Source organism: Aplidium turbinatum, chromosome 10 (genome assembly GCF_918807975.1).
Source record: "Aplidium turbinatum chromosome 10, kaAplTurb1.1, whole genome shotgun sequence".
In the NCBI taxonomy this organism is placed as follows: Eukaryota; Metazoa; Chordata; class Ascidiacea; order Aplousobranchia; family Polyclinidae; genus Aplidium; species Aplidium turbinatum.
The window spans coordinates 14,369,907-14,394,096 of NC_137481.1; the positions used below are offsets into that span (position 1 = coordinate 14,369,907).

A 24,190-nucleotide genomic window follows, 5' to 3' on the forward strand; every position below is an offset into this window, starting at 1 on the left:
GTTGATCAAGCATGACACTCCTCGTGTGATGCCTCTGAGTAATGTGCTAATTTCTAATAGGCTAGGTAATAGATTTCTCGTGCGTACTGTTTGCGAGCTGTTGCTGTGCCTGTAAATGTTAGTTTGTTGCATTTTCCCCTGGTTTTTGAGATATCAGATAAGTTGTCATTTTGAATAGATGTTGGTTCTCTAAGAAAGTGAGCTTACTTGTGGAGCTTGAGCTTCATAGAGCTTGCATTGCCTGCACTCCGTTCTACTGCAATATTAAAGTTAATACACAAAACCGTTGCACAATTAAGGAATCAGAGAACACAACTATGGACACCCATGACCATAGTTGTGCAATTTTAGTCACCATTTTAAAACGTCAAAAGCACCTATCAGTTTATCTGCAAAACTTGATTTTTGTAGTGTTTTTTGTTGGTAAATGCTTGTACTGTCTATAACCACATCATAACGTTTGTTTGCTAACTTTACTCATGCTTCAGTTTTTGATTAAAATTGCACAACTATGGTCACCTTCCCCTACAAAAATCATTATTACATAGGCTAATGCAGTTCATCGCATATGTTCACCTCGTTAGCTTAGTGGTTACGAGCCCGACTCAAGATCAAGCTGCGCCGGTTCAGCTTTCGGGGTGTGCGCTTGAGCAACGCATTTCAAGACTGCTCTCCATTCAGCGGCACCTAGTGGATGGAATAATTCAGACAAAAATCTCACTCTGCCAATCTTGGTAACCGGCCTTGCGTAAGTGGTTCAAACCCTCTAGGCTACAAGTATGGGAAACTACCAGGAAAATCTTATTAAAGGCTTTTTCAGTCCGACGATCTTTCTCTCTTTTTTGCTTCAAAGAAGCCTGGTCTTCATTCCGAAACATCAGGGTCGACTAGTTGTCTGCCGTGACTCTTCCATATCTCTACATCTTTGATTTTCATTTTTTGTCAGGTTATCCTTCACAGAATCTTGCCATGTTTCCCTTTTCTCATTTTTCCCATCACTACCTCATTCAAAACTTGTTTTGTCAAATTGTTCTCATCGATTCGTTCAGTATGTCAGTGTCAGAGGATTAACATTCAAAACCAAATCAGCGGCCGGCAATCTTTACTTGCCTTGATGGGTAAACGCAAGCAAAATTTGAATTTATATGTATTTGAAATTTTTTGCAGTTGCACGAGCAAATATATTTTGTCACCATTATAAAGATAATAACTTATAAACAATAAAACTTTTTTTGAAAAGCAGAAACGTTGTGACATCTTTGAAACAGAAAGTACTGTAATAAAATCTTGATTTCTCAAAATACAATTTCATCACGTCAGACGTGGAACCTCAACACGAAGAATGGTCCTGCTTAATCTTTTCCAAAACTATTTGACTGGTAGGTTCTGAGCTAGGAAGCTTGAAACATCTGACAGATGTTGAATTGATGCAAAAAAAAATAGTTGATTTGCTGTCTGGGTTGTTAACCTGAAGTCGTAGTGCAACCTCATATCGCTGCCATGAAAAGATTTGGTTCAAGCATCGGCTTTCTCGAAATGTTTCCCACAAAATAGCTTTATTTCATCACAACCAATGAAATAATTATTAGGGTGGGTCGCGAAATGGACTTTTTCACCAATTCGAAAACCTTAAATGGATATGTAAAAATAGGCCCGAAAAAATACTCCATGCCAAATCTGAGCTGATTTGGACCAGAAATAGCTTGCGAAAATGCATTTGAAATTTCCAAAAATATAGACTTTTGGGCGAAAATGGCATTTATTATTTTTTTATCCAGAACTTAAAAACAATTATTCTGTGATCCAATATTGGTGAAATGCATCTCCTTATACAATTTAGATACCACTATACCCTTTTCAAGGTCACAATTCACCTCATGATTATGTTAAAAACTACTTTAAAATGTGAAAAAATTGCTCAATTATGCAATATTGCATCATTCACAAAATTATACTGTAAGAGAGAGGTAGTGTTAATGTAGACTGATTACAATGCTGTCAAAATTGAAAATAACCAGAAAAAATGCATGCCCGATTGTTGGTCCATCTAGAAAGCTACCCTAAGCACAACTTCCAATATCTAAGGATATTTTGAAGAAAGTGAATCTCCTTAGGGAAAGATGCCTGGGGGATGGGGACGAAGAAGCTGTCCTTTCACAAATAATGTCAGATGTGAAATCAATTAACCTCAAAATCTGTGTACCAATATTCCACTAATTCCAGACAAGACTATGAAAACCAAATTGGTTAGGCTCCTTAAAGAAAATGAAGATCTCAAAGCAAACCATCTCACCAAGAAAAAACGGATTAACTTTACTTCAAAAGGCACAATTGTGGATGTGATATGAAAGCTCATATCAAATGCAAGTGCCCAAAAGAGGATCAAATACCATTGATTGATCTGCATTTTGTGTGGGATCAGCGGTTAAGGGATAGTGATCGCTCAAGTTTTCAACTTCAAAGTGTCGATCCAACTGGAACTGCAGCACTAAGAGAGCAAGTACGGAAACAAGCAAAGAAAAGATCTAGATCCGCAGCTGCACATTGCAGCACATTTGCCAGTGACATTCAGGGAGACTCTACTAATACTGATGATACCGATGACTCGTCATCAATTGTTTCCTCTGTTACGTCTTCATTTAGGGATGTTGTTGCTGATACGCCAGAACTGTCAATACCAAAAACGTATCAAGTTCTCGATTGGCTTCACAAAAGAAGATTTTTGAAAATACTGTACGCGAAAGTGAAAGATATGGTGTGTCCATTCGAGCAACAGCAGTGATATGTACCGCTCTCTTAGTTGATATCGGCATCGTTACGGAAGATGATACTTCACAAATAATTGATAAGACTAAAATCCAAAGAGATAAGGAATATCTTAGAAATGAAAATGTGGATTGCAATTCCATCGCAGTGTGCCCGGCTTTGGTCCAAGATGTGTATTTTGATGGCCGTAAAGATCAAACACTTGTTCCACGACCAGGAAGCAGCGGCAAGCACGTGGCCAAAGAAGAACATTATTCTGTAGTGAAACAGCCTGGTGGCAGGTACCTAACTCACTTCACTCCTCAAAGCGTACAGAGTAAGGACATTCAGCAATTCTTATCGGCTACCCTAAAAGAAAAAAATTGGCTGACCAGTTTGAAGTTCATCGGATGTGACTCAGCAAATGTTAACGTTGGAATGCATGGCGGGGTTATCACATTATAAGAAAATCATTTGGACCATCGGCTTGTCTGGCTGATATGTATGCTGCACATAAATGAGTTGCCATTCCGGCATCTTTTTATCAAACTTGATGGAGAAACTACCGGTGATAGGTCAATAGGTCATTCAAAGGACCTATTGGGCAGCTTTGTAAGTCTGCTGAATACCTACCTATCGATATCAATTTCCAACCGATCGAGAATGCCCCACCTATCCGAGAACTACTTCAAGAGATTGTCTATGATTTATCGGATGATCAACGGTATCTGTATGATGTTTGTGCAGCTATTCGAAATGGATCTGTACCAGCCCGACTAGAGAGCATCAATATCTGCCCCTTAAACCATGCTCGATGGTTGACTTTGGCCTCCAGAGTTTGCCGGTTGTACGTTAGTGAACATGGTCGTGTTGGTAATGTGAAGGCCAACCTTGAGGCACTAGGGAGGGCCAAATTCTGTCGAAGCTTAACTCAAGAGCCATTCATCCAATATCTGATTCGAAGAAGGATTTCATTTGTGCACCAAAGTGGCAGTTATGATGGAGCAACCATTGATGAATGAATTGACTGACTGCAGCCGAACTGCTTTCATAGATGCTTTTGCATAATATGTTTCTATGTACTTCAGCTTGAATGGTACAAAACTTCGAACAATTGAGAAAATGCTTTAAATGTGTGCTGCAATAAACAGTATAATACACTGCAGTATACAATACACGTTATTTCAATTGTATTCGTCATCATGCATATTTGGCGTTTTTTTTCACATTTTGCTTTAAATGTGTGTGCATTTTGCTTTAAATGAGAAAATGCTTTAAATGTGTGCTGCAATAAACAGTATAATACACTGCAGTATACAATACACGTTATTTCAATTGTATTCGTCATCATGCATATTTGGCGTTTTTTTCACATTTTGCTTTAAATGTGTGTGCATTTTGCTTTAAATGAGAAAATGCTTTAAATGTGTGCTGCAATAATCAGTATAATACACTGCAGTATACAATACACGTTATTTCAATTGTATTCGTCATCATGCATATTTGGCGTTTTTTTCACATTTTCAAACAAGTAGTTTTGAGACATAATCCTAGTTGAATTGGCCTTTAAAGGAGTACAATGACATCTAAATTGTATAAGGGCATGCATTTCATCAATATAGTGTGACAGAAATTTTTGTTTCAAGTTCTGGAGAAAAAATGGTAAGTGGCATTTTTCCCGAAAAATCAGGATTTTTGGGAAATTTCAAATGCATTTTCGCAAGCCATTCCTAGACCAAATGAGCTCAGATTTGGCATGGAGTGTTTTTTTTGGGCCTATTTTCAAATAACCATTTGAGGTTTTCGATTTGGTGAAAAAGTCCATTTCGCGACCAACCCTAATAATTATAATTCTTGCGAGTTTGTGAAACTTGTTACAATTCTCACCACATCCTTGCCAGCAGCAATCATAGCATTGAAACAAAATCACAAAAACAGCAACATTTCTAACAAAATTGAAGTCCTGTGCTTTCCGTGGCGCTTACTTTACTGCTTTTGTGTATCATTGCACTGGCGCTTTTAAACGATTAAGCGACGTAAAAACTAACTGACGCAGCAAGCATGAAGTTCTTTCACTCCGTTGACAACGCATTCGTTCTTATCGACCATTGCGAGTCATAATCTTCCACTTTGCATCACTTCAGCACACTGGATAAGATGACGGTTGGACAGAGCGTTATCTGCATCACCTTATGGGTTATCTGCGTAAGCGCATGAAGAAAGCATGCGTGCATTGCATGGTGTCCGGTGGCATGTACTTGTCGTAGAAGTCAGCTTCGAATCTTTCAGGCTTGAACCCGAAGCGCTGGTACAGCAGCATTGCTGTATTAGAAGCGGACACGTGTAGAGTGACGTCCTTTCCCATGCAAGTCTGTGGTAAACGAAAAAGGTTTTTGTATCAGTCATACTCAGTTGAAGAGGAAGTAAAAAAGCAAAAATTTTCAGCAAAACATGCGTCTTACAATTTATCTTGCATAGCTATAACTTGCCGATTTTCTTTGAATGATCTCTTAATCAAGCGGTTACGCCGAAAAAATAAACAGAAAAATCAAGCGATGGTGATTCCACTCCAGACATTGAAAGTTGAATAACGTTTTTTACAGCATGCTCTCCATTTAGTGGCATCCAGTAGATGACAGAGTTTAGAGAACAACAAGTTAAACGAACTGAAACAGCATGTTGTCAAAATCGGTGACCGGGCTCGTGTCAGTAGTTCAACGCCTCAAGAAACTACAGAAACTGCTCTCAGTCCTAAAACCAACATCTGTTTGATGAATGATTGCTCATACCAATGATGTTCAAGCCTCGGATTAGCGATCACTCTCTGATAACACTAACAGCCACATACTTGCATAAGGTGATACAGCATAAACGTCCCTATGCCAGCACGCTGCCAGTCTGGATGAACTAATAGAAAAGAAATGTACGCTTCGTTGAAGGAAACATCGGGAACCAAAAAACCAAATCCGATCACCATTTTCCTAAATACAATGTTAATCAGTATCAGAACACTATGTACAGACGAATATGATATACCAAAATAGGAAATTTAGAAAACATAAAGTTTGATTTATTATCGAAAAGAACTTTGCTGTTACAGTGCAGCAACCTAATACATACTTATACAAAGCAACCACACTGAAGTCTGGGTATTGGAGGCTCTCGGATAGATCGACTCCGGGCCAGAAGAAGTGGTCGCATAAAGCGTTAACTGTTGGAATGTGCTGAGGCAAGACGTAGCAGAAATCAATCGGGGCTGGCTCTGTTCTCCGCCATGACAAATCGGATCTGAACACAAAAGAAGGGTGCAAAGTGATAGGTTTAGTTACGACATAGCAATCTTAAGTAATGATCACTCAGCATTTGCAGAATTTATCAAGAGTGTTTAGAAAACCTCAACAAATCCATGATCAGCATTCGTTAATTCAAAAATGTCGCCTAAATTGAACTCAAATGGTAAAAGCGAATAGATCTAAAGCGCATAGAAACCCCCTTTATTGTTTTTGTTACCTGTGATGATGACTCACAATTTCTTCCAACAACTTCAACTTCGGGGGTTTAGTTTCAAAATCTCGACGAATGAAAGGTTTAAGCATTCTGAAAAAATTCAACTATAGCGGTTGCTATGCAGTATGCAAGCTTTTAAAAAGAGACAATAGTTTGCAAAAATCGAAAGTCAGTTGCACAATAAATCGATGCAACGTTTAACCTATCACAAAAGCGACTTTATGTTGGAGTCGCAAAAGATCTCAGAACATTTTTCAATTAGGAATATTTTTAGCGCAAGTCAACGAAAAACTACTGTTTAAAAAGGGACGAGATGTTTCTAACGCAGAGCCATTAAAGTATGAAAAAAACTCAACCAGTCCACCATAAAATAAGGAACATGCCTTTGCGTGTAAGGACTGACGATCGATTGTCGATCTGCAGTGTCATCATAGCCAACTAACTTTTGACGAAAAGTTCGTCCTTCGTCTCGACGATTGAGTAATCTACGCTCGTGACTCTGTAGCAACAACATCAAAATATTAACATAGCTGTGAAGAACTACACAAAATCCTGGTACGTGAAGTCTCCCCACTTTACAAGGATTGATCGAAGTAACCGATCAGAGTAAAAGAGAAGTTACGTGCGACGAAAAATACAGGTAGGATGGGCAACGTACAAGAAATCGATCAAGAATTCGGTAATCAGATGATGGGAAAAAAGCTTTGTCGCCTCCTCTATAATCCAGTGATCGATCCAGTCCAACTCCCTTCTCTTTGGCACGAAGCTGTCGCACTGTGGCGTCAAAGTTCAACACAGGAAGTCCAACTTCCCTCTTTTTCTGCAAAGTTTAAGTTGTGTAAGATAGAAACACTTACGTTTTACTGTATATAAAAGAAAAACTTTGTTTGCTTGAAAATGGCTAGCAAATTACATCCGAGGGATTCAAGCGGGGTTCCTCAAAGCCGTGTTGCGTTGTTTTAAAATTGCAAAAACGTCACTAGCGATAAAAACCTCAAGTTGTCTTTTGATATTTAGATTGGAAAATAAGAACGTGCACAACAATTTACCTGACGGAGCAAAAGTTTTCTTTTCAGGCAGCGAGCTTGTAAGTTTTCATCGGTGCTTGGTAACGAAAGCAGTTTTTTCAACAATTTTTGTTCGTCGTACAAACTCATCATTTGAACTCTATACATAAAGTTGTTTTTATTAGTTCCAACTACAATGAGCTCAATTTAAAGGTTACAAAAATCGACATTTCATGTAACCACAGAGACAGTTTATTTGAAAATATCAGGTCAAAGGATTGAGCAACCTGCTGAAAATATCAAGGATGACAGAAAGCGGTGGCGTATGGCCACCACTAGCCTCTTGGATGTAAATGAGTGAAAGCGGAGGATGTGCCTTGCCAGACCCCGTCCTACCCCGACATCTGGGAAGACGAAAGCAAAAAAACGGAAGAAAAATGAAAGTAAACACTGAACAGTTACCTGGGTCTAGCTGGAGCGGTTTGTTCTTCACCGGTTGCGCCTTTCTCTTGCTTCATACGACCTTTTGAAATCCCAAGCAGATCGCTTTTGTCTGAGGAATCTTTACTTGCTGAGAAGTAAAACCAGATGGTTAAATAATTGGGACCAAAACAAAATATTAGGTTGGTACAGTAAGAGAGTTTGATGGTACGGTATGGAAAAGAAGGGAGCTTTCGTGCTGGCTATCAGCGCAAAGCTGAGTACTCACTAGAACAGCGGTGATTTGCGATTCGCTTTATTGTTTATTTTGAAATTAAACTACATTTAGTGATTAGTTACCATTGGTATCCTCATCCCATTCGCGCATTTTCATGTTCTTTAATACGCCACCTTCAGGATCATCTTCGTCGTCACTTATGGCCACCAGAGGCAACAAAGGATCAACGCGTACTTCTTTTGTCAATGCTGCTTTGCTATCCTATGAGCATAAAGTACAGTCAATTGTGAGACAATATGAGCAGTAATGATCGACCAAGCACATAAGTCCTTACTTTGTAAGTCCACAAGTAATAGTACTTGATCAAAAGCGGTTATAAATTTTCGTTCACTTCATAGGCCCGCAATGTCCCAATACAGAAATAAAATGAGTAAACATATCTTAGTTTCGCAAATGCAAATCTGACAACGTTTTAAAGCAGGTTTCTAACATGTTAACAATTTAGTGTGAAATCTCTTCAGATTTAATAACATCAAAGCTTCTCGGTTTCGAGAAATTAGCCGACCATAGATGTTACCAAAAGACGGTTGGAACACAACCAAAGTGATACAAAATATTTCCTCACTGAAGAAAGCGAGCTTGACGGGGATGGTGGAACAGAGTCAGAGGCAGCAAATACACCTGACAGTGGGGAATCCGCAGAACCACGGCTATCGTGGCTGTGCATTTCCTGTAAGGACAAAGTGGATTTCATCGAGGAGCAATGTGAGAAACCGTTTAGGGTCAAGACCCAGACAGCAAAATCCGTCATTTTTACATTGCTTGTAACGTCTGCAGACGTTGAATAAATGTAAAAATGACGGATTTTGCTGTCTGAGGAAGCATTTCCGACTCGGCTTCTTTTCATTTGGATTCTAACCGATGCCGATTTCTTGATAGAACGTGTCATTTTTTTTTCTATTTACAGACAAACAACCATTCGTGGCAGCAATAGTAATACAAAATTAAGATTTGAACTGTCAGAAAATTTGCAGCAACAGCGATAGAAGGCTAACTGGATTAAACAATACGGTACAAGTAGTTTACGACAATACAGTTATGAAAAATAAATTAAGATTGGTAGTGTGGTGACAAGGGAAATTATAATAATGTATCAACACGAAAGCTTGCCAATTTCAATCATGCAATATCGTGTTTGAATTAATAATGTAAGTAAATATGAAGATAATGCAGATCAATGCGTCGGTTGTAGGTGGCAATGATACCCCAGGCAGTAATTTCGTCCGTTTCAACATCGTAGCATGTATATAAATATTAAAGTAAAAAAGGAACTAATTTGCTGGCTAAAATCAGCTATGACTAGCACTAGAAGCAAAATTTGAAACTATACCAACAAAAAAATTAAAAAAAGTTTCAAAATCTTTCTTGATCGTAAGAAAGATTTTAATCAAGAAGTTTCTATCGCTAAGAAAATTGGAACTAAAAATGCAATATGTGCCCTTGACTTGCCAACTGATCCGAAATGCCATTAGTGCTGTTAGATAATTAAGTAAATGAAAGCATTTAGCTGAGTGACTGGAAAGAAGAAATGCATCAATGCACTGATTTGATCGCTAGGCAAGCTGAACATTTGTTCATGCGTCCAGCCTCCAACAAACCTAACCTGACTTAGCTTGGTTTTCTCCCAGCTACCTGTGTTTGTCACAGACTTAATATTTTCGTCTAGTTTTCTTGAAAGAGTGGCTGTTGTTTCCGGAGTTTCTTTTCCAATTCCCTTTACGCACACGGCATATGTTTACTGATTTGAAATTACGCTCACTAAAGGAAAATATGAACTTCGAGATGATTTGAATAATTGCTCAAAATCGACAAGTAACAAAATCATCTAGATATGTCAGGTGTGAATAGGCGAAAATATTTTCCAAGTTAACCTTACCTTCAGAGACGCATGTTTTGCTTTACTTTCATTAGTCTGTTGTGCCAGCGAGGCATGATGACGCTTGCGAGAGTTTGAGCGGGCGGATGAACTTCCAAAGTGAGACTTGCGAGTGTAGCGAGATTCTATTGGAAATACACCAAAATGAGCAAATCTTTAATCGCAAACTGTCAGCGATATTTTGTTGGTGACAAAAAACAGTATGATAGATTGCCGTTATCGATTGCTCTCTAACCGTTATCGAAACTTGTGAGTCGCAATACCGATGCCGATGGTGCATTCTGTTGAAACATTTTTCGGTATAAACGACAGGCAGCAGAATCATCAGGCAACCACTGCGAAGTTGTTTAATTAATGACTGGCAGTCACAATGTGTTCTTCTGTAAACTGCTGATGCGCCTACGCAGCGTCTAGAGCAGAGGTGTGCAACATACGGCCCGCGGGCCAGAGAACGGCCCGCGGTACCCATTTACGTGGCCCGCACATTCTTCATCAAGTAGCCCATTATTTTTAAATGCTTTTCACTGTTAGATCGGAAGATGTTGTTATTTGTAACATCATCATTAGCGTTATTGACTTTTAGCATTATTATGAATACATCATTAGCATTATTGTTGCGTCATTAGTAAGCGTTGTAGAAAACCGCCTTGTTCTTCTGGCAATGATTCAGCAAGGGAACGTTCAAATATTACGTAACGCCTTCGAGGGGGAGGGGGGGTTTATGCAAAGCGTTACGTTAGCGTCACATCGGGGGGGAGGGGGTTCAAGCAAAACGTTACGTAACGCTTTTGAGTACGGAATGGTAGTTTTTTGTGCTGAATTCGTAGTGAAAAAGCGTTACATGGGGGAGGGGGGATTGAAAAAAGCGTTACGTTGGCGTTACATGGGGGAGGGGGGGTCAAAAATTCGGAAAAAAAAGCGTTACGTAATATTTGAACGTTCCCTAACATAAATCTTACTTTATGGGTGCAGTGTGGTGAATATATTAATATTTATTCTACAAAAAGCTTAGCATAGTAAAAATGTCTACAAGTAAGAAAAGGAAGGTTGATTATGAAAGCCGGAAGTCCAACAATGAGTGCTGTATAAATTACTTCGTTGTTCAACACAATCAAGATGTTGTTTGCCTGATTTGTCAATACACTATAGCAGTAATGAAAGAGTACAATATCAAGCGACACTACTGTGCAAAACACTCTGCTAATTATTATAGCATGATAGCATTGCATTATGAGAGCAGTTCTTTTCAAAAATGAAGCTGTTCAAGACAAAATGCAGGAATCAGCTTACAGATGAGCACTTGTCAAGTCAACTTCGAGTTGCCACTTCCTCCGTCAAAGCTGACATTGGCAAGATCTCTGGACAGAGAAGATATCAGACATCTCATTAATCACTCACTCAATGTGTAACGATTGTGTGTACGTTTCCATTAAATAAATTTTTCATATAAATTCATGTGTTATTCGATAGACTGGCCCTCAGCTTCATTATAATTGTACGTTGTGGCCCATTGAGATAAACAGTTGCACGCCCCTGGTCTAGAGCATTCGGATTAAAAAATATCAGTTGACGTTCAGTAGCAAAGGACACAGCTTGTTGCACTAACCACACGCAAATCAGTAGCTAATACGCAAATCAGTAGCTTCACTATAAATCGTGACGGTGCAAAGCAACTAGATAAATTATTTATGTCACCAGTCACCAGCGTTCCGAACGGCTAAACTTTCGCTACCGTCGCCCACTTGGGTCCTCGCCCAAGTGGGTTTCGCCCAGTTGGGCTCGCTCAGATATCGTGTACCGAAAGCAAACACCCAAGCGAATCGGAGACAGGTTTACTAAAAAAATAACCACAAAAATTTATTCTGCAAACATGCATTTTAGAATACATTACTCGTTTTAATTTTTACATCAAAAAGCACCGATTTGCAATTAACAATCGTCTGGAATTTCGAATTCCGAAAAAATCGGAGAGGTTCTCCTCACGTCAGTGACTTTGTTCACACATTTCGAAAAATTCGACTTGAAAAAACAGAGGACGCGTTGATAAAATACTTTGGAATCAAAAGAAACCGTTTAAAGCAGAATATTTAGCAGATCCACGTAAGAAAATTTGTCCGTTTCTATAATTATGTCCATTTGAAGACATGGTTGTAATTATGTTAAAACCAAGTCGCAAACTACCGTAATATATTAGAGATGTACCGATATATCGGTATCGGCATCGGTATCGGTGATATCGGCCATTTTTTGAGTATCGGTATCGGCATCGCTATCAGCAAAATTTGGCCGACACTGTGGCCGATACTAAACATGTATATAAAAAAGGCGTTTGCTGCGGATTTTCTGCGGAAGCAAAGATATAGATTTTTTAAAGTAGTAACTAACGTCACATTGAAGTAGAAAAATAACAACCTGTTCAAATTTTTGATACCTCACAGTCCCATGATTCCCATCATGCAGTCCCATCATGCACGCACCTTTTGGCATTGTTTGCTTACAGTGATTCTTTCACTCAAACAAAACGTTTTGTTTCAGCAGTTTTGCGTTGTTCGATTCTTAAGTTGTGAAGGAGACTCAATTTCTCCAATATTTATCATTTGTGTTTTTTTTTCTTACTCTCAGCAGAGGATAAAACCAGGTCAAGACTACCCAGGTGGCGGGAATGTGTAGTTTTGCATCGTTTTTGCGTTGCTGGACGTTTGAGGGACCCATGTGGCTTGGTTGTTTTTTGGTGGGCTGGTTCTGTCAGTTTGTGATTTGGTTTCCGCCTTTCGTTGTGGTGGACTCACCATCACCAGGCTTGAACAATGTTGTGGCGGAGTGGGTGGGCTCGGGGTGGGGCGGTGGGAGTGCAAATCCTCACTGAACTAATCAATAAGTAGTCTTGTTGCGCCTGGGATGGCGGACTCATTGTGGGGGGGGGGAGTGTCCTTTCCTGCTGTCGGCACGGGGCTGGGCGCTCACTGGTGCGGCGGGCTGTTGCGATTCGCTGGCCATAACGGTGTAGCTTCTACGCTAGCCATTTAGATCATCCAATCAACTATATGTTTCTCGGCAGCCGTTTTGTAGCAAGAATTGAAATGGCTAGTGTGGAAGCTGCACCGTTGTGGTTGGCGGGTCACGGCAGCTCGCTGTGCTGGTGAGTGCTCAGCCTTGTGCTGGTGGCCGGGGGGGACGCTCCTTTCTTCGCAATGAGGTTGTCATTTTGGGCGCAACAAGACCATTTTGATTGGTTTGGTGAGGATTCGTGGTCCCATTGCTTTCTTTTTGGGCCTACTTATTCTGCCGTGACATTGTTTTGGCTTGGTGAGTTTATTGCGGCTAAGGATGGAAGTTGAATCGCCGACTGGTGGAGCCGGCTTGCTGGGGGCAGCCAAGTTGCACGGGTTTTTTGAGCATTTGGCGGGGTGGGAGCGATGCAGAATTGTGCATTTTTGCCGCCTGGTTAGTCTTGGCCTGGCAAAAGCTTTTCAACCAAACGACAAGCGCCCTTAGGTTGCACATTACTTGTCGAATAGTTTTTTGTGCGACTACACAAATCACTTGGTTTACATTTTACATCTTATTATTAATTATGATAGCCTATTTGGAGAGTTTGCGCAAACACTTTATTAATTTTTCAGAAACCCCAATTATGATGTAATGTTTCTTTCCTTATACCCCAATCATCAATTACGGTGGCCTTTCATTACTAAAACCTACTATTATGACACAACAATGCGGTTGAGATTGGATTCTTGAATCTTTAATAAATTATGCCAATTCAAAGCTTTTTTTAATAGTTTTATGCAAATAAGGTAAAACTTAGCATTTGATATAATTCCTTGCAAATACCAAAATTGCTTCTTTTTGTGACATCAAAGTATCGGCCAAAATATCGGTATCAGTATCGGTATCGGCCTAAAAAAGTGATATCGGTATCGGCCAAAATATTGGTATCGGTACATCTCTATAATATATTAAAAATCTCAGATTGCGTACTTGTGACTGACGGTACAGCTGAAGTTGGCTCATACTCTGGAACTTTTGTTGGGTCGACAAGTCTCCACCAACCAGTTTCCTTGAACAATCCATATCCACTTAGATAGCGATGTGGATTCCCAGACGACAACACACTACCAACTGAGCAGTGCCACTGTGGTGAACGCTTTTTGCTAAACAATGTACAAATATGAAAAAGTGTATCAAAACAACACTTCTTTCTACACCCTTCTGTTTATGAAACAAAAATTATAAGAGCAATTAATTTAGAAAACAGTACATGTGTTTACGATGTTGTAGTGCTATCAGTGCACAACAGTATTTTTATCATGACATTCCTCATATCCAACTAATATGTATTTACTTCGGATGTATATCCATATTTTGTGTACCCATCAATTTAATGACTTGAATGTGTGAATTCAATGTGTGTAGTCAACTTTCCTATTAACACGAAAGATGTAGCTCCTGCGAGTTTTACGTACAATCGTACATCGTTTTTACGTTCCATGACGTCGCTTATTATTGGCTCTGGATGAGTATGGAGTCTGTGTAACCCTTCGGCCTTCAGGCTCTCCATAAGTCATTTCTGCGTTTTTCTCACGGCGTCTTAGTGTTTTTCACTATTCTCAGGATTGGAAATGGATTGGAATGCCGTATGGTGCTTGGTTGCATTCTTGCAATTGGGACATCGATACACATACATAGTTCTGCATCGGTTTTACGTTATTTTGTTACATGCCGCATAATCAATGTGTCATGGCTACATGCTCTGAGCTGCACCTGTTTAATCAAGACAAGTTTCTTTTAAGCTGAATGAACCAGCATTTATTTTTCACAGAGTGTGCTTTAGTGTATCTATATAGCAGTATGTCAGCATGCCAGTATGTCTTGGTGTGGGTATTATTTTTATTATTACTGTTGGTCTTAAGTTTGTTCCAGGTGTGGAAGTCATTGTTCCGCAGTTTTGTTTTGCATTCTGTTCATGGGTTAATTTTTTGATGTCAGAGCGGTTAGCCCTTGACTCCTTTTTACGTTCTGATAGTGACGGTTCGTTCTTTTTTACTGCAATAAACTACTACACAAGAATATAGTCCTCGCTCTTAGGTCATCTCCACTACTACTGTGCTCGGGATGTCGCTGTATTGATTACAGCTAGTACGCGGATTGTTACTCATTACGTCCACTACAAAAGGTCTTTTGTTTTCAATCTTAATTTTGAAATGAAATTGCAGTTTTCATCTGCATTTCAACCCCAACGATTTAATATCTCTGCTACTTTGCATAAAGATACAGTATAAATGCCACAAACACATATTACATCCTTTTAAGACAGGTAAAAAATATAGAAGGCTGGAAGTTCGCATATTGATCAGTTATCATCAAGCAATTAATTCCAAAAGCAGGCTATGTTTACATGAGAGGCGAAATAGAAATGACCGAAATGAAATCTCAAAGCGGCGTGAAAAACTTTTTGTTCATAATATGGAATCCTGCTACGGTTGCTAGGTTTGCTTTCGCTTTGGGCGAAAGGAATGCAATCTGTACGGCTGTACACATGAGTGAATTTTTGGCTTGTTTTTAAGTTTCACAAGACAAGAGAGAGATGGTTGGTTTTTGAATCTTTATCCTTGGACTGACAAAGCATTGATAGGTTATTCCTGATTGTTTTGCATACCTGTAGATTCTTTTGAGTTGTCAATGCCGGTTTTATCAAGATTGGCAGTTACGGTATGAAGAAACATAGCCTAAGCTTTGGGACAATCCCAAACAAACCAGTCATTTTTACATTCATGCAAGGTCTACAGATAAAATCAAGTAACTACAGCAGTAACAGCTTTCTTGTAACTTCAAGAAATGTGCACTGACTTACTTTTTACCAAAAAAAATTTCCCAATTTTTGTCTACAAATTCACATAATTCTTCTTTCCATTTGAAAAATCCTTGCTTTCCAAGACTGGTTTGAGCCATATTGTACAGAGCAATTGTTATAACTTGGCTCCTTCAGAAAAAACACAAATAAGCTGAAATTGTTAAAACTATAGTAACTACAATTAATAAGCAAGAAACGAAAATGTAGAAACTAAAACTTATTCATGCTAGCCTACCTAGTTAGCATTTTTAAAACTAAGCTATTTTTATCCGAAATGGCCCGTTTCGGTGAGTCCGATTTGGTAAGTCCGATCCCTTAACGGGGGATTTTTTCAATTTTTTTTTAAATTATCGGGTACCGTAGCCTAATTATCATTGCCGTTTTAGGGTTAGGGGTTAGAGGTTAGGAACTCACCGAATCGGACTCACCGAATAGTAGCAGACCCATTTTTATCATCAGTTCTATAAAGCCAACTTTATTTAATATATATATATACTGTAAATAACTACAGTTGATTGTGAAAAATTGTTTATATTGAAAAAAAACAGCTTCCAAAAGTAGCAAGTTTATCTAGTACAGGGTTTCCCAAACTTTTTTGGGCTACGCACCACTATTTGTGAATCTGTTTATTCGCAAACCCCCAATACAAAGGTAAAAATGAAAAAAACCGAATTTTGTTTATTTAAAAAACTGACAACATCAATGGGACGGATGGGATTGCATAAGTCATCAATTCTCGGAGTTATTTGTGAAAAGCAAACTCGTAAGTCAGGGTCCACGGAAAGTCTGGACCTGCATTTTGTCTTCATGTTGGTAAGAGCTCAAAATGCTGTCTCACACATGTAGGTCGTGGCAAAAGGCAATAAAATTTTAGTTGCCTTTTGCGATAGCAATGGGTACTCCTGAACAACACTCAACCAGAAAGATGCAATAGCTGTTTCATTGAAACTAAGCATAAAAGTTCAATCTGATGATAATTCGGCTAATTCTTCTTCGCGTCCTGACAGATCAGTCTTTGTAACAACAGAAGGGTTTAATATCCAGTCAAAATTCTCATATGTCTCTTGACTATTTTAAAAAGTACTTCTTGAAATGTGCAGAAAGCGATTCCAAATGTTATGTAACGTCAGAGCAAATCAACTCTGTATTAATTAAGGGTTTGTTGGTAATGTAGTCACACAGAACAGGAAACATGTTCACAACGTTATCATTTATCCTTGTTTTCCATAATATGTTAAATTTCTTTATGAATGCTGTTATTTTGTTTTGAGTAAGTAAAATGTTTGAGAATTTTTCTTAAACAACTTTTTAACTGCAACAAAGGTGCAACAAGCAGGATTTACGATACTGGATAGCAAAAGCTTTCGAAATTATTTAAGTTGTAAAGAATTGCGGCAATTATTATCTTTGACAGGGTACGTACTGTACAACGTAGAGCTCGACCGATATCACTTTTTCAGGCCGATACCGATATTTATGAAATTTTTAGGCCGATACCGATATATATCGGCCGATATATATCAATTACGAAAAATTTGTTACCAACAAGGTTATTAAGCAACAAACCAGTCCAAGAAAGTTTATGCATTGGTTGCTGTCATAGGCGCCGAGTTTTCAAAATAGCTGGGCGGGCGAACACATACTGTCACGTCACGTCGTGATCACCAATAATAATGTAGAACTCCACTGTTGTTTTCCTGCCACCAAGGTCCAAGATCTAGGCTTCCTAGTTCCTACTACTATAAATTGCAAATATCTAGCGATAAACTGCGCTATTGAACCGAGCTTACATTGAATCTACAATAGAACAGTTAACGAAGGAGCTGAATTGCAACTAATGAGTGACAACCAACGGTTTCATCCGGCCAAACCAACACGTGTGCACTGTTCAGCAGTGCACAGTTTAATATCAGTGACGTAACAGACGCAACTGTGATGGTTGAGACGACAACATAGAGCATTTTAGCAGCAGAGTTAATTGATGACGTCGTTTGAGAGAAAATTACTCCTTTGAAGAACAATGCTACAGTTTTTACACCGATTTAACATCTGGCGATGTTAAAACGATGTAACAGCAGTGGAAATTGCGGTCAGACTTTTGCTGCGAATTACGTTCCTTACAGGTTTGCACAATTTACTTGATTTATAGCACTGGGCTTACGAGTGGCAGAGTGGAGACAAACGGCGCGGCTGGACACTTTTGCTCGTTTAACGACGAATCAACGTTGTTTAATGTTGCATGAATGTAACATGGCAATAATTGACGAAAACTAATCGCTTAATTAGTAGGTCTAGTAGGGCCTATCATATGGCGACAAAACCTTGCGAATAAGGTAAGTAGGCTAGTATTAGAAGGTGGCAGATGGTTACAGAAATTTTTGGACTTAAAATTGAATTAATTTCTTTTTTAATTCCTGAAATGTCCGGCGGGCGCGGCCCACCCGCCCGGGACTCGGCGCAGGTGGTTGCTTGCTTAATTACGCCGCATAACTTCCACCGAAAGAGGTCGTGTGGCTTCTTGCGTCACAATGCTCTGGGCACGAATCGGAAAACTTCTATAATGACGCTACTATTTTCTTCTGTGCAAAGTTTCACTAGGCTTTTTTCTTTGGGTTTATTTTTGCAACTTCTACAATGACGCTACTATTTTCTTCTGTGCAAAGTTTCACTAGGATTTTTTCTTCGGGTTTTTTTTGCGTGTCATGTGAACAAAAGTTAATTTTCCCTGGACCTTTTCTTTCTTACTGTAATACCAAAACTTGACAAATTTTGCGGCATCTTGCTGCGATAGCCTACTCGTATGATCTCATTTTGTAACGAATCTTGCCTTATCAATATCACTCGGAGATCAAAGCCATGCATTGTGACGTAAGACTTGAAATAAGCTGTGCGTGGTTAGTGTAGAAGTACACCCGCACTCCCAACGATTCTTAGCGAAAAATTTACCTTTGTTACACTGATTCAATGTCATCAATCGTTGAAGCAACGTAAAACTCGAAATTTCTCCTGCTTGAATTGAAGCTAAGGGATACAGTATTAACATTTTCTAGATGCTCGCACTAGAATGGGCGGGAAATTTTATTCTCACAGCAATTGTTTGTGCTATGTAAGCACGTTTGAGAAACTTGTGTTTCTTCTAAAGGCATGCATGGATGGTTTTGAGTGTGCTTTTGCTGGCCGATGTTTATCGGCGAAAAATAGCCGATACGATATATCGGCTACACCTGATATCGGCCGATACATATCGGCTGACCGATATATCGGTCGACCTCTAGTACAACGTATAGCCTATGTGTGACTTTTTAATTTCTTGTCATATCGCCACGGACTACCTGTGCAGTCGTCGCAGACCACAGTTTGGGAAACCCTAATCTAGTAGCTATGAAATTAGAAAAATACTTGTTGATGGAACGTTTAGCATCAACATAAATTGTGTGACATCATAATTGGTAGGTGTTGTGTACTTAGATCTATGTTCTTTGTTCAGAGTATTCATTCTTTAGTTGCACCTAGCAGCTAGCACAGTTGACATGTTATATTTGTTCTCTCTCTCCTTTTTGTTAAAAATACTTGATAAAACAAACTATAACAAACAAGCAGAAATTGCACAACGCTGCTTTCTTAACTAGGTATTGAAGTAAATATTGCAATTCTTATAGTACTCAACACTTTCAGCAAAGCAATACAATATCTTGCTTTGTTTAGAACAAACTGCCATTGCACAGAACAAGATGCCATTTAGAACTGTATATATATATTAGGGTGGAGTGAAAAAAATAAAAATCACTAATTCAAAAAACGTCCCCTCTCAATAGTTGCCTTTGGTCCCAAAACTAAGTTTAAAAGTGTTTTTGGGATGTTGCCTCGAATACTCAGGTGACAACCTTGACGCAAAGGTCATGCGGGGGTCAAATCCCATAAAAATGCCATAACTCTGTGAGCGGTGATGTTAGAGAGCTAATTTTGATGCCAAAAGAAGCAGAATGTGCACTTTCCTATCTGTCCCAAAAGAAGTTTTTTTCGAAATTTTGCTAGAAATATGGTTATTTTCACAAAATGTAATTTTCAGGTCAAATATGAATAACATATAGCATTATGCACAGTTAACATCACCATAATGAGTATGATATATCTCTAACCAATGAAACACACATTTGAGTGGTTTTAGAGCAAGCACAAGCACAGGATGGTAACAACAAACAAATATAAAATTGGGTTTCATAATATTACAATAGCCTAGACGACAGACGTTAAATGCCAGTTTTATGCAGGGGGGAATGGTATGGGCAGGAAGACCTAAGATTGAAATTGCTTTTTGGTATTGTATTGCTTCATCAGTTTTCGTAACCGAATCTTTAGCCTGATCAGACCGTCACGTCTGTTGAAACCAGCTATTACTGATGAAGCTTCGGTTACAAGCTTTATGTGGCGCTCCACAGCTTAATTGTGGCATGGGTGGCAAATAATGAGCTTTTCTTTTCTGATTTTTTCGATGTTGCAGTTACTCAGGTGTGGAATTGCTGGTGGTTCGTTGGTTTGGTCAGAATTTAAGTTCACAAGTTTGTAGTAAGATTTAGCATGATTGAATTTTTTCACATGGACAGAAGCTACGGATTCTTTCCCATCGGATGGCTCGTTTTGGACTGGTGCTGCTTCGCTTTCAGGCACTTCATTTTCGATTGAAAATTGTTCGATGACTCCCCTCAAACTAAGGATTTTGTTCACAGCTAAATGACGAAAATTATGGGTACAGAATCTGCATGGTCGTAATGTTGGACACTGTTGATGAAGATCTCAAGCTTCTCGAAGTTGGAGGACTTTCCCATGCAAGGTGGCTGACCTTGGCCTGTCGCATACCCCGTTTCTATGTTTCTATACAACAACCAACCACAACATTGACAACAATCGCAGAATTTTGCATTAGAGTTTACTTTCCGGCATAGTTTGAAATCAAGCACTACCACACGATCACAGATGGACCGAAAAACTTCTTCAATATGCTACAAAGAGTCGTCAAATTTCCGAACAATAAAGTCAAGAAGATTGCACTGGATGTCCTTACGCGAAATGCATTCTTTGCGCATCAAGAAAACATTTTCTTGGGGATGTTGGCAGATGAAACAGTTCGTCATTTAGCTGTGAACAAAATCCTTAGTTTGAGAGGGGTCATTGAACACTTTTCAATCGAAAATGAAGTGCCTGAAAGCGAAGCAGCACCAGTCCAAAACGAGCCATCCGATGAGGAAGAATCCGTAGCTTCTGTCCATGTGAAAAAATTCAATGTTCCAGCAATCAACGTTCATGCTAAATCTTACTACAAACTTGTGAACTTAAATTCTGACCAAACCAACAAACCACCAGCAATTCCACACCTGAGTAACTGCGACATCAAAAAAACCAGAGAAGAAAAGCTCATTATGCGCCACCCATACCACAATTAAGCTGTGGAGCGCCACATAAAGCTTGTAACCGAAGCTTCATCAGCAGTAGCTGGCTTCAACAGACGTGACGGTCTGATCAGGCTAAAGATTCGGTCACGAAAACTGATGAAGCAATACAATACCAAAAAGCAATTTCAATCGTAGCTCTTCCTGCCCATACCATTTCCCCCTGCATAAAACTGGCATTTAACGTCTGTCGTCTAGGCTATTGTAATATTATGAAACCCAATTTCATATTTGTTTGTTGTTACCATGCTGTGCTTGTGCTTGCTCTAAGACCACTCAAATGTGTGTTTCATTGGTTAGAGATATATCATACTCATTGTGCTGATTTCTTGTGGAGTGATTATGTTATGGTGATGTTAAACTGTGCATAATGCTATGTGTTATTCATATTTGACCTGAAAATTACATTTTGTGAAAATAACCATATATCTAGCAAAATTTCGAAAAAAACTTCTTTTGGGACAAATAGGAAAGTGCACATTCTGCTTCTTTTGGCATCAAAATTAGCTCTCTAACATCACCGCTCACAGAGTTATGACATTTTTATGAGATTTGACCCCCTCATGACCTTTGCGTCAAGGTTGTCACCTGAGTATTCGAGGCAACACCCCAAAACCACTTTTAAACTTAGTTTTGGGACCAAAGGCAACTATTGAGAGGGGACGTTTTTTGAATTAGTGATTTTTATTTTTTTCACTCCACCCTAATATATATATATATTGTGATCACTGATCAGTCTCTATAGCAACACTAAGTATTACCATGTTAGTTTCATTCTTTTGAAGCTTTCACTATTATCACCAGAACAGTTAGCACATTTAAATATGAAGTAGTTGTCACCAAGTAGAAAGGATGGTGGTCCAGAATGAAGACAACCTAATACCAACAGTTAATGAAATGTATCTTTACTTTCAATACACTATCAATTATGATATAACTATCATGAAAAACTTTACCATAACCACCAAGTTTGTATTAAGCACAACACATTTGCAAATTTACATATTAGAAAAATAAGTTATTGTTACAAAAAAAATTTAAAAGGAAAAGCTATTGTAAACAAAAAAGTAGTAAAGAAAAGTTATTTCCATAGTTTAACAAACATTTAATATAATATATATTATATATAATATATATACTATTATTGTGGAGACAATTAGAATCCATAAAAAAATTAGCAACAAACTTCATTTTCTTCAAGAAACATTTTAAAATAAGATTAACATACTAGCATGAATCCAGCAACGACATTGGACGCAATGAAATATTAAAACTCCATCTTTCTGACATCCACAATATGCACATTTAGATAGTTCAATTTCACCTCCAACAGTTTCTTCAGTACTTGTAACATCAACATGATCTACATCAGACATGACGATGTAAATACTACAGCAAGTCAGAAACAATGTCGGTAGAGCTATGTAGAACTTAAACGCTAGTATTCCTGTATCAATAGAAAAGAATAGCCTATGATAACTTCATCATAGTCAAAAGCAGTGGGAGTGATAGTGCAGTAGCTAACTTTATCTAACAAATACATAAATAGGCTGTGGCTACATTGTAATGCACACTACTGTATAGCGTAAATATAGCCTCAATAGTGTTGCTAGATAAGGAATTCTGCCCTAATTTGAAAAAAGTTAAAGCTATTAAAAACAAACAACTTTTTTTTAGTCCAGGGCAAAGATTAAAATCCTAACCTTATTCCTAACTCTAACCCTTACCTTAACCATTCCTAACCTTAATTCTAACTCTGGCAACACCTGATTGTAACGATGGCAACAAGTGTGTAAAAATAGCCAAGTGCATTCAAATAAATAACGTAGCCTATCAATTTGATTGTAGGAGTCTTCATCCTCAGAATGAGAGCTTAATCCTGACACAGGCCTAGTCACCGAGTTTGACAGAGTGAAGTTTCTGATCGTTGAAGTGAGTTATTTCATCACCACCGTCATTCTGGCAGAATAATTTTTCCGCTTTCCACCTAAAAAAGATATCCGTGAATAAGTGCGAGGCATAAAGTGCGACATGACATACCTTCGAAAAATCTTAAATAAAACTATATTCCGCAACATATGCCACTTAAATTTTGCATGCATCGGATTCAGTATTAAATTACCTTTCCAGGGACGTGCATCAATAGGTGGGCATTTGGGAGGAACGTCCAGCAGAACGGTTCAAAGATGGAGGATATTTTCACGATATTCAAGAAAATAATACGATTTTTGCATAAAAAATACCACTCCAAACATCTTCGAATAAAACTATATTCCGCAACATATGCCACTTAAATTTTGCATGCATCAGATCTAGTATTAAATTACCTTTTCAGGGATGTGCATCAATAGGTGGGCATTTGGGAGGAACGTCCAGCAGAACGGTTCAAAGATGGAAGATATTTTTACAATATTCAAGAAAATATTATGACTTTTTGCATAAAAAACACCTCTCCAAACATCTTCGAATAAAACTATATTCCGCAACATATGCCACTTAAATTTTGCATGCATCGGATTCAGTATTAAATTACCTTTCCAGGGATGTGCATCAATAGGTGGGCATTTGGGAGGAACGTCCAGCAGAACGGTTCAAAGATGGAGGTAATTTTCACGATATTCAAGAAAGTAATACGATTTTTGCATAAAAAACACCTCTCCAAACATCTTCGAATAAAACTATATTCCGCAACATATGCCACTTAAATTTTGCATGCATCGGATTTAGTATTAAATTACCTTTCCAGAGATGTGCATCAATAGGTGGGCATTTGGGAGGAACGTCCAGCAGAACGGTTCAAAGATGGAAAATATTTTTACAATATTCAAGAAAATAATACGACTTTTTGCATAAAAAACACCTCTCCAAACATCTTTGAATAAAACTATATTCCGCAACATATGCCACTTAAATTTTGTATGCATCAGATTCAGTATTAAATTACCTTTCCAGGAATGTGCATCAATAGGTGGGCATTTGGGAGGAACGTCCAGCAGAACGGTTCAAAGATAGAAAATATTTTTACAATATTCAAGA

General features: G+C 38.5%; 1 protein-coding gene across 1 annotated transcript; it reads right to left on the reverse strand.

Moving 5' to 3' along the window:
• Nucleotides 1-1,140: 1,140 nt before the first annotated feature.
• LOC145778732 (cysteine-rich protein 2-binding protein-like) lies at nt 1,141-22,566 on the reverse strand. Its single transcript, XM_082590292.1, has 15 exons — nt 22,383-22,566; nt 21,916-22,030; nt 15,708-15,836; nt 13,835-14,007; nt 9,854-9,978; nt 8,543-8,647; nt 8,040-8,178; nt 7,722-7,830; nt 7,302-7,419; nt 6,911-7,072; nt 6,636-6,751; nt 6,256-6,342; nt 5,866-6,033; nt 5,594-5,726; nt 1,141-5,116 (listed from the first exon to the last, which is right to left on the reverse strand). The coding sequence occupies exons 1-15, from the start codon at nt 22,528-22,530 to the stop codon at nt 4,943-4,945; spliced, it is 2,001 nt and encodes a 666-aa protein (XP_082446418.1). The 5' UTR covers nt 22,531-22,566; the 3' UTR covers nt 1,141-4,942.
• Nucleotides 22,567-24,190: the final 1,624 nt, after the last annotated feature.